The sequence below is a fragment of the Populus nigra genome, chromosome 1, assembly GCF_951802175.1.
Source record: "Populus nigra chromosome 1, ddPopNigr1.1, whole genome shotgun sequence".
Taxonomy (NCBI): domain Eukaryota; kingdom Viridiplantae; phylum Streptophyta; class Magnoliopsida; order Malpighiales; family Salicaceae; genus Populus; species Populus nigra.
The window spans coordinates 22,576,866-22,593,736 of NC_084852.1; the positions used below are offsets into that span (position 1 = coordinate 22,576,866).

At 35.6% G+C, this 16,871-nt stretch overlaps 2 protein-coding genes across 5 annotated transcripts; both read left to right on the plus strand.

The window, feature by feature from the left end:
• The first annotated feature begins 528 nt into the window (after positions 1–528).
• On the plus strand, positions 529–4,883 carry LOC133677708 (peptidyl-prolyl cis-trans isomerase FKBP42-like). 4 transcript variants are annotated; one of them, XM_062099849.1, is made up of 9 exons: positions 530–726; positions 832–886; positions 1,148–1,330; positions 2,349–2,438; positions 2,887–3,071; positions 3,201–3,323; positions 3,416–3,568; positions 3,983–4,347; positions 4,463–4,883. In XM_062099849.1, the coding sequence occupies exons 2-8, from the start codon at positions 850–852 to the stop codon at positions 4,328–4,330; spliced, it is 1,119 nt and encodes a 372-aa protein (XP_061955833.1). In that variant the 5' UTR covers positions 530–726; positions 832–849; the 3' UTR covers positions 4,331–4,347; positions 4,463–4,883. The 4 variants fall into 4 exon arrangements, with proteins under 4 accessions (XP_061955849.1, XP_061955833.1, XP_061955841.1 ...); XM_062099857.1 differs by having other exon boundaries at positions 4,560–4,883; XM_062099865.1 differs by having other exon boundaries at positions 529–726; positions 798–886; positions 3,983–4,883.
• A 5,458-nt stretch (positions 4,884–10,341) lies between these two features.
• LOC133704524 (protein OBERON 4-like) lies at positions 10,342–16,063 on the plus strand. Its single transcript, XM_062129373.1, has 2 exons — positions 10,342–14,019; positions 15,250–16,063. The coding sequence occupies exons 1-2, from the start codon at positions 10,944–10,946 to the stop codon at positions 15,798–15,800; spliced, it is 3,627 nt and encodes a 1,208-aa protein (XP_061985357.1). The 5' UTR covers positions 10,342–10,943; the 3' UTR covers positions 15,801–16,063.
• Positions 16,064–16,871: the final 808 nt, after the last annotated feature.

The following is a 16,871-nucleotide window of genomic DNA, read 5'->3' on the forward strand; positions in this document are numbered from 1 at the left end:
ATAAATTTTTTTTATTTTTAAAAAATTATTTTTGATATTAGTGTATTAAAATTCTCTAAAAACATAAAACAAATATTTATTTGAAGTAAAAAAATAAAAAAAAATAATTTTTTTTTAAATATTTTTAAAACATAAAATCAAACAGGATTGACCCTCTTTTCCTTTCTTGTTTTTTTTTTTCTTTCAAATACCGCATATTTTCAATTGGGCAATTTTTTTTTATTTAAAGGGGCATAATTTAGTAAAATTTTAAGGTGCTCATATTAATTGATATTTCGGGAAAATATCTCAGTTTATAATTTTTTTTAATTATATTTATTTTTTAAAAAAATTAAATACAAATTAAAAAATAAATACAAAAAATAACTAATAAAAAATTATTAATTATTTCCTTATTACTGTAAATTTTCTCATAGTTTCACGAGTGAAAGAATTATCTCAATCCCAAACACAATCTCCCAATACAACCCGACGAAACTAAATTTAATTAACGACTAACTAATTAATTAATCAGTTCTCTCTCTAACTCTCCTAAACCACCCCCCCCCCCCCCCCGGCTGTCTAGAATCTTCTTCGATCGTTACAAAGCAGACTCCACGCATTCATCTCTCTCTCACAAGCACAAGAGCAGCTACAGATCTCATCAAAGTAAAGTAAAAGGAAAGACAATATCTTCACTATCTGTATTTTCAAGCTTCCATGTCAGTGAAGTCAACTCACCTCACTGTAAGCTTTTTTTTTTTTTTTTAATCTTTCATGTCAGTTTCGTGAACTAAGGATCTACTGACCACACGAAGTGAACAAGTTTGTTATTTTGTTCCTTTTTCGCAGGATTTGCTTCTGTGATTAATGGAGGAGATTCAAGAGCACGAAAGCCAATCGATTGGTAATTTATTGTTTTTCTTCATTTCTCTTTTGTCGAATCGGATAGCAATTTTTTTTTCTAGATATTAAAGTGAATGACATAACTAGTACTATTTCATATGATTGTGGAAATCCCTAACTTGTTTTAAAATTGATGGAGTTAAATTTTTTGCTTAAACATGTTGTCATGTTTGATTGGAACTTGCTTTAGCTGTAAGAGAAGCATGGGCAAACTGAACAGTAGTTGTTACTGTTCTTAATTTATTCATTTTTATGTTTACAGTCAAAGATGATGAGGATGAAATAGTTGTGGAACAAGCTGCGGGTGTGCATGGTGACCCTGTGCAACATGGGGATTTTCCTCCGAAAGTCGACTCCGCAGTCGAAATCCTTCAAGAGAAAGTCACTAAGCAAATCGTTAAGGAAGGTCATGGTCAGAAGCCATGCAAATATGCAACATGCTTTTGTAAGTTAAATTAGCTATTTTTATTTCTTGTACTCCTTACAACGGACACATTGCCCATTTTTTTGGTCACCTTTTGAGTTCATGACTCTGGACATGTAGGTGCTCTAATTCGTAAAATAATTGAAAGCTAATACAATCACATCATTGTATGATCTGAGCTTGTGTTTGTTATGTTGTGAGGTGAACAGGCTCTATATTGACAATTGTTTCAGTCCATTAGCAAAATATTTTTTAAACTTGAATTGTATTCATTTCATGATATGAACTTTACCCGTGTGGGTTTACAGAAGGCCAACACCAATGGATTAGGGGTTTGGACTTAGCAAACTAGAGGTTTTAAACTCTTTGAGCTTATTAGTTTCCTGCACAATCAAGACAGCTAATTATATAGCTTTTAAGGTGGAGAATTCTGCAGATGGTTCATTACCTTGGTTATCCAACAAGCAAAACAGCCATGTTATTTTGTGTAAGCCATTACTGGATTAGGTAGTTAAAACAATTGTATTTATTAGCACGTGATTTTAATTTCAGAGGAGCTAGGTGTTTTGTTTGGTTGATTTCATTCATTGCCCAAGGTTCTAGGTATATTTCTTACAACTGCTGTTGTCACGGCGTCTTGTTTTGTTGTTATTGTCATGCCTGTATATGTTATGTTGGTACATACTCACACGTCCATTTTTATTTATTTATTTTCATTTATGCCTTGGTGTTTGATGGTTTAGTCTGCATGGATCTCCCCACCTGTTGGCCTCAACTTTTGGGTTGGACATGTTGACAAACATTTGTTATACATGCGCACACATCTAATTTCAGGGAAGGTTTTCCAGATAAAAAATCTCGCTGTGTGCTGGAACCTAAAAATCTGAATGACTCTGGACAATTACACTACATAGTACGAACTAACTGTATGCAACAGTTGGTTGGAAATGGAAATGCTTGCACGTTTTTATCCATCTGCAATTGTGCACATCTTATTTCCTTGAATGCTTTCTAAAAAATGCAAGCATCTGCATGATAGTGCACTACAGGGCATGGACTGAAAGCACCCAGCACAAGTTTGAAGATACATGGCATGAACAACGACCATGTGAAATGGTTTTAGGAAAAGGTATATGCCTATTTTATTCACACTTCAAAGCCCTTCAATCCTCTTCTTTGGAAATGTTGCAGTCTGTTCTTGGTCTGGAGCTGTTCTACTTATAGTAATGTAATTGCCATTTCAAATTGTCAGGTATCCATGATTTCATGGAAATGCATGCCAATTAACTGTTCTCTCAATGACTAGTGTTTGATGGAAGAGCTTGGAATGACACAACAAACCATTTTTTTTTTCTGGCTGTAGAGCTGATCTCATACAAGTAATGATTGTGCAAGGATTTTGCAATGTCATGATAACAACTAAACAGGAGTCTAATAAAAAGAAACTAGTTAGATGCTTATACATGCCACAGAAACAATATAGTATGCATTTGAGTCCATTTATCCTGTAATCATATTGTGTTTCTAGCTTGCTGCTGAATGTATAACCAAACACTGATGGTTTGCAACCATAACAGAGAAGAAAGAAATGGCTGGTTTAGCTGTTGGTGTGTCCAGTATGAAGGCTGGTGAACGTGCCCTATTACATGTGGGCTGGGAACTGGGGTATGGGAAAGAAGGAAGCTTTTCTTTCCCAAATGTTCCTCCCATGGCAGATATAATATATGAAGTAGAGCTTATTGGATTTGATGAAGTCAGAGAAGTAAGTTACATCCAATTGATTTTCCAAAAAAATAGTTATGAATGTTCAAAACTCTTGGTTCAGATTATATTTTCCCAATCTGGTTTGATTGCTAATACGATGAACCTGCATGGGGGATGTGTTTTATAGGGGAAAGCACGTGGTGACATGACTGCAGAAGAGAGGATTGGTGCAGCGGATCGAAGAAAAATGGATGGAAATTCTTTATTTAAGGACGAGAAACTTGAGGAGGCCATGCAGCAGTATGAAATGGTACATTTGTATTGGTATTTAAGTAGCATGGCAAACTTTTAGTTCCTATTTTTGCTGTCTTGACAAATTCTGGTGGCTTTTGTTCATATTAGGCCATTGCATATTTGGGCGATGACTTTATGTTTCAACTGTTTGGCAAGTATCGAGACATGGCATTGGCAGTTAAGAATCCATGTCATCTTAACATGGCGGCTTGCCTGATAAAGCTTAAGCGGCATGAAGAAGCCATTGCACAATGCACAATTGTATGTATACTTTAATGGGTCAATTTTTTTGTTTATAACGTTATATTGCCAACGTCAAATAATTTTGGTTTATATGGAATTGGAAAAGCAGAAATCCAATGCCAGCTCAATCAGTCAGCTTTTTATCATTTTCCCATTGTGTGTGATTGTGTGCGTGTGTGCAATTATTGTTGTTATACATGCAAGTGCAATGAGAATTATGGATATTAAATATCTCTGGTCATTTTGAAGGAAAATGTGCTGTTTAGACTTGTTTGGCACCTCAGAAAAGCTTTAATATCCTGGCATCTGCATATAATCGATGGTTGTTTAGCCCCTTTGTTTTTGCTGTTATTTCATGCTTTAAACTTGAATTTGCGATTTCGATGTTTTATATCATTGCCTATCTAATCCACTGAAAAAATGGATTCACAGGTACTGGCAGAGGATGAAAACAATGCTAAGGCTCTGTTCAGGAGAGGAAAAGCCAGGGCAGAGCTTGGGCAGACAGATGCTGCCCGGGAAGACTTTCTCAAGGCACGGAAACATGCACCTGAAGACAAAGCAATTATGAGGGAGCTGCGCTTTCTGGATGAGCATGATAAAGCTATATACAAGAAGCAAAAGGAGATATATAAAGGAATTTTTGGACCGCCACCACAGCCAAAGCGCAAGCCAGCTAATGTGCTGACCCGCATGTGGCAATGGCTAGTCCTCATCTGCCAATGGCTGCTTTCACTAATTTATCGCCTCTTTAAGCGTGAAAGGCGCAAAGCCGATTAGTTATAGGTGGTCAACATGTGAGTGAACAATGTCTGAAACTTGGTCAACCTAATCAAAGAGTTACAGATGAGTTTCAAATCCTTGCATACCAAAGCTCTCTCTAACTATAATGTTGATGTTCCATTGATTCAGCATCCCCTGTGTACTTGCACGGTGGCACTTGCTAGCATTGATTATTGGTGCACTGGTGCTGGTTTGTGTTCGATGTTCAAGGTGTTTTGATTTGCAGGTTTCCTGAATCCAAAGTAACGAAGTAGGAGTTTCTCTTGCAACAATTTCAAAGCCAATGCGGGAGAGATCGTTCTTTGAGCAAACTGAGACGTGTACTGTACATTTCGTGGACAGCTGAGATAGATTCTGGAGATCAGTCTAGCAACTGCTGGAAACTCTAGAGTGGAGTTTAAAGTTGCTGTGGAAACCAGTAAGATGGGCATTAATCTGAGAAGCTAGGACAAGCTTTTGGTGATCGACATTCAATTTGATCGAATTAACGTGTGCAATGTTAACAGATACAGTTCTATACTTCTTTATCTTATTTCTATTTGTTGAGGAAGTCCCCCGAGAAATATCGAGCAAAAACTAAAGAACAGAACCGGAAAAATCCAAGCTACTAACAAGATCATGTCAACGTCTATCCGCCTGAAAAACCAGGATGGAGAACAGGCATAATGGTCTTCCTGTCCACCATTGCTTGAGCATGGATATCCAAGCACAATATGCATGAACAATCTTTCCAATCACCCTCTTGCTTAGGGCTCAAATTATCCTTCACTCCTCCCTTCCCGAACTTCTCCACATCACCGAAGAGTTGCCTCGACAATTGCTTGTCTTGCTTGGTTTCTTTCTTCACTTTCGAGCTTGAAGTATCTATTGGCTCACCTCTTCAGCAAGACAAAAGGATGTTTGACCTTTACTTGGAGCAATCGTTGTCACTACCTTGCAAAGAAAATATCTTTGCACAAGAAAGCAAAAAATGGATTGAAAATATTACGATTACCGACAGTCTCTTGACAATCTTGTTCTAAAAATGGATTGAAAAAACAAGAATTAAACCACGTCTAAATCATTTTATTAATTCAGTGTCAGCTCGGGCTAAATCACTCGATTCATGACCCGGATATTGACAACCCTGGATCGGGTAATGGGCCGGGTGGATTTGATAACTTTGCCTACCCGCATGCCTTTCTTTTTGACCAATCACAGTAGAGATCATGGGGCCAGCTAAATCCAACGGCACTGGTCTAACCAAACAAGAACAGTGAATACTGTAACGTCTACACCATAAAATTAAAGAGAGATTTCCAAGCCCTGAAGGGTCAAAAAGCTGAATGTCTTATCTCTATTATTAATGTGATCTTGGATGCGACGTCAAGAGTTTCTTCAGGAGTCAAACCGTGCAGGCCTTTCCCTTTTACTTTTAAAAACACGTTCGCGAGTGTTTGATATACATAGAACTCGCTGCTGGCAGTGTACACGTGAGCATACTGAAAACGTATAAGGTGTAGATTTTGAGTACAGGTCTTTGATATACATCTCGGTGAGCGATGTGATTAGGTTTTTTCTTGCTTTTTAAAATATTTTTTATTTAAAAGTATATTAAAATAATAATTTTAAAATTTTAATATTAATATCAATATTTTAAAATAATTAATTAAAACACAATGAAAGCAACACCTAAAAAGTAAAGTAAAGGCAGCAGGCTTCAAGGGCAAACCCAGCGAGCATAGGTGGCCAGTAGGGGAACCTTATCATATGCGTCTTACAAGTTACAAGACAGGAAGAGCCAAGTACACCAATTACATGAAGACGCGTGGTTAGTACTAAGTTTTGCGAACCAGGGACATGCAATAATTTATTTATGTTTTTTTGTTTGAGAGGAAAAGAAGATAAGTGTGCACGTCGTTTTATCGTGTCTTAATCATCACAAATGGGTTTTTCTAGAGCTAAAGGCAGCATCCACGATAATTTAAACTGTTTGTGTTTTTTTGCTCTTTTTCCAGAAATATTTTCTGGGCCGAAACAGAGTTAGGTTTAAAGTTATATAATTGAAAGTTTTTTAGCCACACAATAAAAATAATCCCACTCCATTATATAATTTTAACCTTATTTCAGGGAAAGAAGTTTAATGATAGTTAGATTATCTTATGTAAATATGTTTAAATACAATAAGAAATAAGTTTCCTTCTTTTTAGCTTATCTTATGTAAATATGTTAAAACACAATGCAAATTAATACATAAATTAGTTGTTCTATATTGTAATTTAACATGTGTTTTCAACTTCAACTATATTTTTAAACAAACACTTATAATTTGGTATTTTTTTAGAAACATTTTCAATCACAGTTTTAACCAAACACCTTTTTAAATCAAACATACCACAATAAAAAAAGATTTTTGATAACTAACTTTTTTCAAATTTTAACCATAAAAACAAACACACTCTAAATCTATAGTTTAGGTTTTTTTTTTTTGAAAGGGCAGAGTAACCAAAGTTAGTGCATTTTTGGTACAGTGGTGTGAGATATTTTTTAAAATTATTTTTCAATTAAAATTATTTTTTAAATTTTTTTATTTTTAACATATACAATAAAAACCATTAAAAAATACAAAAAACATATCAATTTAATATTTTTTAAAGCAAATACATTTTTAAAAAATACTAAAAAAACATAAGTTATTGTATTCCCAAATATTTTTTTTATTCCTAGGGATTTTTGTTTTGCTTTCTGATAATTAGGACTCGAAACATAGATGTTCGTAAAAATTAATTTTTATCATAAAACTATATATTTAGCGTGAGCACAGCACTCAATAAAAATAATAATAATAAATAAATAATAGTAGTAGAGATTAGGAAAACATATAGAGTATTCTTATTTCATATAATCTTGTAAATGTAGCTGTACATAAACATCATCTTAACAATACTTCTATTTATAGTCTAATATATATTAATACTTGTAAGCTCAAAAGTCATAAAAATATATAAAGTTCAAATATACTTGAAGATGATGAACGAACATAAGGATGAAGAAGGCAAATAGACATTTATATACAATGTATGATTTCATAACACTCCTCCTTAGATATCATTTGTACAACCTTATGCATTAGAAACTGCATCATTGAAAACCTTACCAAGAGAAAACTTAATGGAAAAAAAACTTGGTTAAGAGAAAAAAAAAGTACAAAGTGTATTAACTCCTCTTTGTTAATATATCACCTTAAGTCTTTAAGCTGTCTCATTCCAATATGGCGTTGTAATCTTTCAAACATTGTAGTTGGTAATGCTTTAGTGAACAAATTTGCTAGATTATTTTTCAAGCGAATTTATTGAACATCAATATCACCTTACTTATCAAAATCATGTGTGAAGAAAAATCTTGGTGAGATGTGCTTTGCTATATCTCCTTTGATGTGTTCCTTTTTAATTGAGTTATATATGTAGTATTATCTTCATACAATATGGTTGAAGTTCTCTTGCTGGGGGATAAACCACATGTTCTCAAATATATTGAGTCATTTATTTCAGTCACACACTCACTATTGGTTTCATAGATTGAAAGTATTTTAGTATAACTAAATGAAGTGGCAACTAATGTTTACTTTGTGGATTCTATGATATAACAACATTACCACATGTAAAGAGATAACTTGTTTGAGATCGACCTTTATGTGGATCAGATAAATATCATGCATCAACATACCCAACTAATTCATGATTAACATTATTTGAATAGAATAAGCCCATATTTGTAGTTCCTCATAAAATATGTTTAACTTCATTTCAATGTCTCTAGGTAGGAGAAAAACTATATATTGCTAGCAAAATCATATAGAATGTTATATCAAGTCATGTATTGTTAACAAGATACATTAGCTCACCAATTACACTAAGGTATGGTACTTCAGGACCAAGTAATTCTTCATTATCCTCTCAAGATCTCAGAAAGTCCTTTTTCCCATCAAGTGATTGAACAACCATTGGGTTACTCAATGGACGTGCTTTATTCATATAAAATCTTTTAAGGGCCTTTTCTGTGTAAGATGATTAATGGATGAGAATTCTTTTTACTAAATGCTTGAATGCAGTCCAAGATAAAATTTTGTTTTTCTCAAATCTTTCGTCTTTAACTCTTTATTTAAGTAATTTACTATATTTGCTATCTCTATAGGAGTTCTAATAATATTTAAATCATTAACATACATAACAGTAATAACAAAATCATATTATGACTTATTTATTAAAACACATGAGCATATAATATCATTATTATACCTTTATTTGAATAAATATTCACTAAAATGATTATACCACATATGCCCGATTGCTTTAATTCATATAAGAACCTTTGTAACTCAATTGGTTAAACTTTTCGAGGATTTGAATTATATGCTTCAAGCATTTTAAATCCTTCAGGGATTTTCATATAAATATTATTATCAATCAACCCATATAAATAAGCTGTAACTAAATCTATTGGACAATTATACAGTCTTTCATAAGTTATTAGGCCAATAAGATACCAAAATGTAATTGCATATACTACAAGAGAATATGTTTCATCGTAATCAATCCTAAATCTTTAAGAAAACCCTTGTGCCACTAGTCATGCTTCATATCTTAAGATTTTAATTTTCTCATTTTATTTTCACATAAATACCTATTTGTATCTAACTGGTTTTACACCTTTAGGTGTTTAGACTATAGAAAAAAAAAACTTCATGTTTTGTAAGTGAATTTATTTTTTTTATGGGTTGCTTCTTTTCAATCATTTAAAAAAATAATATAAAAAGTTCATAAAAAGACATTATTTTTAAAGTTGCATATGACAATTATTATAACACAATCATTTACATTAAATAAGTCAACATGAAAGAAACAAACCAAAATACATTAAAATATACTAGTATAAAATAAATACACCCAAAAGATTAACATTGTTTTAAATTATGACATTCTTATATTTAACTAATTAATTATTATCATTATAAGAAATATCAACTTTCCCATCAACTTGCTTAAAGAAATTGACAACATCAAGGTGTGTCATATCCAAAAGTTCGATCAAGATACATGATTTTTCATCAAAAACTCATTATTTCATTCAACTACAAGGAGACAAGAAATTAGTTTAGAGTATTTCTTAGAAAATCATTCTCTAAATCGCTGCTGTAGGAGCACATTTGAGACACACAAGTAGAGAATGCTTTTTTTTGACATGTCTTATCCATGATCTTATCTCTACATAATTCTAATTTAGAACTGATATTAAACATTGCAGAATTATATTCACTTACTAATTTAAAATCTTACAATTGTAAATGTATCCAATCATAACGAGCTTTTGGAAGAATAAATGTCCTTTAATGGTTATATCTTTTTTTTAAAAGTTTTGCCAAAGAAAAAGATGATATTTGATTATGAGATACTTATTTTTTAACTTTTTATGAAGATAACAATGTAAGAAAATAATGACTTTTGCCTTATTTTAACTAAATGCTTCAATGTTATCTTTAATAGTGTCTACATGACCCATGATATCTAGATAAATTTCGGTATCAAGGACCCAGGATAGATAATTCTCACCTATAATATCAAGTGCCATAAATTCAAATTTGACAAGATTTGTCATGGTTACTTCATGAAAAATATTAAAATTGTTAGGGATTTAGTTTAAACATTATAATAAATATTGAATAAACATTCAGTTAAATATTGAATAAATTTATTATTAACTTGAAAAAATATAATTCACTTGAAAAAAATAAATAGATAAAGGCACATTGTACTTTTTATCCACAGGTTAAATATAAGTATTTTCTTCAAAACATAAATGAGGAGCAATTATGTTGATAACAATATTAAAAACTACCGGAATACAAGTTGCCTCGAGGCGGGCATGTCTTGGACTGGCTTTGCGTATCCAACTCTTTCTCTCTCTCACACACTCATAAAATAAAATTTAATTTAACTTAAAAAATCAGCAGCAGTTAAACTGCGTTGACTGAAATAAATGAATGTAAGAAAGAATGACACAACTCTTTCCTTTCCCAAATCTCATCTCTCTTTCCTTCCTTGTTCACACAACTCTTTCCTTTCCCAGATCTCTCTTCTCTTTCCTCTCTCCCGGTCACCTTCCTCCATCCCTCACCGGCTCGACCAGTAATCTATCTCTCTCTATCTACAGCCACCATAAAAAAGCAGTCAAAGTTTCCCTCTGGCATTTTCAATTTTGGGTCAAAACAACAGGCTACCGATAGTCTTAGCTTCCAACCTCAATCTCTTGCTACTGCTTCTTGCTTCCGCCGCTGTTGCTGTGTCGTTTTACCCTCTGTAAATTTGCGTCTCAATCAGTTTAGCTTTTTAAAACCTCTTTCCCTTCTCAAATTTTACCCTAAAGGATTAAGCATTTCAAAACTATCATCTTCATTTTTTTTTATTTTTTTATTAAATTCTGAAAGTAGTTTACAGATGAACCCTAGCTTTCATCCTCTAGCATGCAAACGATGTATTCTAAATCTGATCCCAAAAATTAGGGTTTCAAATCTCTTAACTTTACTATTTTAAATCATTTTTGTTGTTGTGAATTAATTATTATTAGTTTGAAAATGAAGAGATTGAGATCAAGTGATGATCTCGATTCTTATAACGAGAAAAGCTCAGTCAAGGATTCAAATCCAAGTAGATCATCTAGAAGTTTCTATCACAAATCTGATAATGTACGCAAAGGATTGGTTTCCTCGTCATCATCCTCTAGCCGGTACGATCGAGACCGATCTACTGATGAGGATAATAGAGAGAGCTCCAGAATGGTTAGGAAGCGATCAGATCATGAATTTGATAGCTTTGATAGGAGAAAAGGGTTAGGGTTAGGGTTTGATAGGTATGGCAGTGGAGGAGGTAGTAGTAATAGCAGAGAAGGTTATTGTGGAAGTGGTGGTGGTGGTGGTGGTGGTGGTAATGATAGGGTTATTCATCGACCGGAGAGTTTAGCTGGGTCGAGGAGGGAGTTTCCTAAAGGGTTTAGGTCGGAGAGGGATAGGTCAAGGAGAGAAGTGAGTGTTTCGTCGTGGAGGAGGTTTGGGAGTAAGGAATTTGAGGAGAGTAGAGGTGGTAGTGGTAGAGGTGGAAATGAGGAGAGGATGGGGAGTGCTAGGTCTTCTCCTAAGGGGTTGAGAGATGTTGTTAGGTCACCTTCTTGGTCCAGGGATTCTGGGAGTGAGCAAACTAGAGTGGCGAGAGGAAGTGGCAGTGGGAGGGATGAGGCGAAAGTGAAGTCTTCGAATTCCAAGTCTAGGTCTTCACCCACGTGGTCGAAGGATTCGGGGAGTGAGCAATCTAAGAGCGTGGAGGTGGGGAAGAAAAGCGAAGCAGAGACAAAGAGTGTTGAGGTAGAGGCTAAAAGTGTGGAGATGGAGGTGAAGGTTGTTCAGAGTGGGAATTGTAGCGAAATAGAAGAAGGGGAGCTTGAGCCAGAGCCTGATTCAGTTCCTAAAGTTGCCAAGGAAGATGAGAATGATAATGTAAATGAAGAGCTAGAGAATGTTAAAGTAGATATTGATCAGAGGAAGGTTGAGATTGAGGCTGAAGTTAAGGAGCTAGTAAATGAAGAGACAGGGTCCCATAAAGAAAACGTTAATGAGGGGAAGGATGTGGTGAAGGAAGCTGGTGAGATGCCAAATGATGAGGAGAATTCAAATGATAGTGTTAGTGAGGATGAAGTTGGAAATATGGATGGCGATGGAGATACCAAGGACAACAAGAGTTTGATGGAAAAAGTTGAGTGCAGGGGGGAGGTAAGTAAGAACATGATTGTTGAGGAGTCTTTGAATTTGGAGGAGAATAATAAACAAGATAAGGGTATTGATCTCGAGGTGAAGGCAGATGATGTTGAAGTGACAGAGTCAAACAAGGAAATTGTGAAGGAAAATGGAGGAACTGAAGTGAATATAAATATGGTGACAGAGATTTCGAGTCAGAATGTGAAGGACAAGGGCAAAAGTGTGGCTGTTTCACCAATCAATGCTCCTGATTCCGCAGAAGATGGTACATGGGCCGAAAGAGAATCGAGAAATGTTGCAACTTTCAGGAACGGGGAAGATGATATGGAAGGGCCAAGTACTAGGGGATTTGAGTTGTTCTCTACCTCTCCTGTTAGAAGAGTCGAGAAAGCAGAGGAATCAAGTGGTATTAAATCGAAAGATGAAAAGCTGCTGTTGGAACCGCTTGATCTTTCTCTTAGCTTACCGAATGCAACCGGAGACACAGGCCAGGCTCCTGGTTCTCCAAGTCATGGGAGAAGTGTTCAGTCTTTTAGTTCATTTCGAACAAATTCAGACGGGTTTACTGCATCAATGTCCTTTTCAGGTTCTCAGTCATTTTATCACAATCCAAGCTGTTCTCTAACTCAGAATTCCTTGGACATGGACAACTATGAACAATCTGTTCACAGCCGGCCCATATTTCAGGGTATTGATCAAACACATTGGCAGGGTCAGACTCAAAGTGATTCCAAGCATAAAGATGTTCCCTTGTATCAAAAAATTTTGATGAATGGAAATGGTTCTCTTCATCAGCCTCAAGCAGTGCCAGGTTTGTCAAATGGTCAAGCTTTGCAAGGAACCTCTAAAATGCACAATGAACTTGAAAGACAATTGAGTTTTCATAGACAGTTGCCGGGGGGGCAGGCAAGGAACCATGATGACACTAGATCCCCTTCTCAAAGTGTGGGATCTCATGATATTGGTTCATCTTATAGCTTTGAGAAGAAGCTTGCCATGAAAGAGAAACATGGCAGTAGCCTATATAGAAGTAATAGCCAGAAGGAACTAGAGCAATTCTCGATAGGTGGAGCTGATTTTGTTGAGACCATCATTGGCAGAATAGTTTCTGAGCCCATTGATGTGATGGCTGAGAAATTCCATGAAATGACAGCACAATCTGCATCGTGTTTGAAGGAGAGTATTCGAGAGATTTTGTTAAATGCCAATAAGCAAGGACAAGCATGTGCATTCCAAAGCATGCTGCAGAACAGGTCTGAGTTAACCTTGGATATGCTGTTGAAATCCCATCGTGTTCAACTGGAAGTCTTGGTTGCTTTGCGAACGGGGTTGCCAGAGTATCTTCAAGTAGACAGTGGTATTTCGTCTTCTGAGTTGGCTGAGGTTTTCCTAAACTTGAGGTGCAGAAATCTGACATGTCAAAGTCATTTGCCTGTGGATGAATGTGATTGCAAAGTTTGTGTGAAGAAGAATGGTTTTTGCAGTTCATGTATGTGTCTTGTGTGCTCAAAGTTTGACATGGCATCTAATACATGCAGCTGGGTTGGGTGTGATGTTTGCCTTCATTGGTGTCATGCTGATTGTGCACTGCGAGAAGCTTGCATTAGGAATGGAAGGAGTGTGAGTGGTGCTCAAGGGACTACTGAGATGCAGTTCCATTGTGTTGCCTGCGATCATCCTTCTGAGATGTTTGGCTTTGTGAAGGAGGTTTTCCAGAACTTCGCAAAAGATTGGACAGCAGAGACATTTTGCAGAGAACTTGAATATGTCAAGAGAATTTTCTGTGCCAGCAAGGATTTGAGAGGGAGACGGCTGCATGAAATAGCCGATCAGATGCTGGCAAAATTGGCAAATAAGTCCATTCTTCCCGAGGTGTATAATTATATAATGGGTTTCCTGACTGGTAAGTTGCTCTGAATCATTCATCCAATAACTTTCTGTATATTTATTGGTGTGCTTTGTGCTCTCGTCTTTTTGAAGAGGTGTGCTGGTATGCGATGCTTTATTATCAATTAACTTTTTGACGTCCCTTATAATTGATTCTCTGCTTTTGGCTGTTGAAAAATATAAACATACAAGTTTTTCACATTTGTTTGTAGTTTGTACCTTTAGTTTTTAGGGATCTATATTTTCTATATTAGGGTGTCTTGTCATTTTGAAGATGGTTAATTTGAAAGTTATTGCACTAGGGAGTTTATAGCAATTTCTAAAGATGGTAACATTTTAGTGCTACAAAGTTATTTTTCTCTCTGCATCCCAAATGAGCAACTTGTGAGAGAATTCTGATATTTCTTGTGAAGACAGCTTTCAATCTTAGTGTTCATTATTTCATTCAGGATGAGGAATGTCATTTTCACCTTTTAATTTCAACGGTGTACGTACTGTGAAACGCATACAACTTTGTACAGAGTTCAGGACATGGTTATTTGTAGGAAGCACATTTTGTAAAATGACATGTTGTTTCAGGGGGTATTTGAGAGAGTTAACGATTGCTTTTCAAAGTGGGAAACACATCAAAATAATGTTTTTTTATTTTCTAAAAATCATTCTTGACATTATCATATCAAATCCAAAAACATAAAAAAAAATAAGCAAATTTTTTTTAAAAAAAATTAGGGAAACACCGGAACGCAGTTCCAAATGACCTCTCAATATGCTGAGTTAATTTTGTTGCCAGCTGGTCTGAGTTGCAGCCAATTGTTGTCAGAGGTTTACACACCCCCTATATTAAAGAGCTGGGATTTGCTGAACTCGTGAGGGTTAATTTCATAATTATTTATATTTTTTTGGTATGCTTATTTTTCATGTGTGTTGGCATTTTGATACTAGTTGTAATCAGGGGACTATCTATGGTGAAGTGGTGATGGGGCTATAATTTTACTTCATATCCATCTTAAATCAGCTTTCAATCTGCAACATGCTGAGTTGATTTTCTTTATTTGAATGTGTGGATTATTGGCAAGTCATGTCAAAATGGTGTAAGCATTAATGAATTAATTCATAGCATTTTCCGGCCTTAACTCTTCTGTGCTGCGTTAATGCTGCCACAATCCTGTAGCATCCATATGTTTATGTTTTTCTTTTGTTTATTTGTGTATTATCTCCATTCCTATGATGTCCTCCATTATTGCAGAAAGTGATCCATCCAAGTTTGGCAACGCATCTGGTTTCTCTGGAAAGGAACAAGGAAATGGAAGCAATGGCACCATTGCTGGACCTAGCCAGGATACTGCATGGTTCAAATCTGTCTATGCTGAAAAAACTCCTCAATTGGAAAGATCAACTAGCTTCCATTCTGATTTGAATGATAAATGCCCTGTTGAGTCCGAGTTGTTGAGAAGTGCCCAAAAGGAGCCACTTTTTGATGAACTGGAGAGCATTGTCAGAATCAAACAGGCTGAAGCTAAGATGTTCCAAGCACGTGCTGATGATGCTAGAAGAGAAGCTGAGGGCCTGAAACGAATTGTGATTGCAAAGAGTGAAAAAATTGATGAAGAGCATGCGGGTAGACTCTCAAAACTGCACATAGTTGAGGCTGAGGAAATGCGGAGACAAAGATTTGAAGAATTTCAGTCCCTGGAAAGAGCTCATCGGGAATACTACAGTATGAAGATGAGGATGGAAGCAGATATTAAGGACCTCTTGTTAAAAATGGAAGCTACAAAACGAAACCTCACCATGTGATCTCTGCAGTGTAGGATTTTGCATGAGAAAGTCATCGAGTCCACTAAATTTACTCTTTAGAACTGTACTAGTGTATCTTCAATGTAGCAATATGGCACCCATTTGCTGTTTCACAGATTGGAGGTGTATCTTTTGGTCCATTCTGTCTCTCCCCTCACTGCTAACATGAATTTGTACAGAAACTGCAAAACCTCTAAATGCTGTAAACCGCTCCCTTTTATGGAAGCAGTTTGAAAGAGAGATGATAGATCAGGTTCTCATAATTTGAAGGGATTTAAGTCCTGTGTTTAGGTTACATTAGGGCCATTTTCTGTGAGCGGATCCACTAAAGAAAAGGAAACGGATTCTGATCAGCTATTGCCAATTCATTCATGCATATTTTGAATACAAGGGCATGCTCAGATCGCTTGTCTTGGGCATGTACAAATTTGGGTCTTTGAGCTGGAACTGGAGCAAGAATGTTGGACCAGAAGATAGATTTGTCTTGGGAATAACTGCACTGGTTAAAAGGGATAGAAGATGTGGTTCGTTCCAGGATGAGTCTACATTGGGAGGAAACATGATGATGGCAGTGAGAAAATCGACTGTAAATAAGAACAGTTACTGTTTTTTTCTCTTCACAATCACAAGGAAAATAACAATTAATCAGGTCACCGTTGCCGATCTTTATCAGCCTTTGTAATATTAGCAGGGTAAAGTCAGGAGCCGAAGCCAGAGCCCAGGCAGATTTACCATCTCCTCACGGGCACTTCTTTGTGTGGTAACATTATGGCAACGTGGATCAACGCATGCAATGTGGGTATATATTTTAGTTTTTGTTGTACTATCATAGAATAGGCTGTATGCAGCTAATTCTCATAGAATTTATTTGATGCAAATGACATGCTTCATTTTCGTTCTGAATTTGGATAGTTAAGGAGATGGCTCGCAGATATATGGCTGCCTCTCAGTTTATGCTGCTCCTGTGTGCTCACATGACGCTCAGTATCATAGCTTCCATGATGCCCAAAGGCAATAACTAGTTTTCAAGGTCACACCATACATTGAAAACTGAGAAAAATGCTCGTCAGG

What these genes read in the sequence shown, in the direction of transcription:
- LOC133677708 (XM_062099865.1), top strand. Translation starts at nt 850, where the DNA reads ATGGAGGAGATTCAAGAGCACGAAAGCCAATCGATTG. An exon ending in CAAATATGCAACATGCTTTT is followed by an intron (nt 1,331 to 2,348) that starts GTAAGTTAAATT and finishes TCTGCATGATAG; the next exon opens with TGCACTACAGGGCATGGACT. An exon ending in CCATTGCACAATGCACAATT is followed by an intron (nt 3,569 to 3,982) that starts GTATGTATACTT and finishes ATGGATTCACAG; the next exon opens with GTACTGGCAGAGGATGAAAA.
- LOC133704524 (XM_062129373.1), top strand. Translation starts at nt 10,944, where the DNA reads ATGAAGAGATTGAGATCAAGTGATGATCTCGATTCTTATAACGAGAAA. An exon ending in TATAATGGGTTTCCTGACTG is followed by an intron (nt 14,020 to 15,249) that starts GTAAGTTGCTCT and finishes CCATTATTGCAG; the next exon opens with AAAGTGATCCATCCAAGTTT.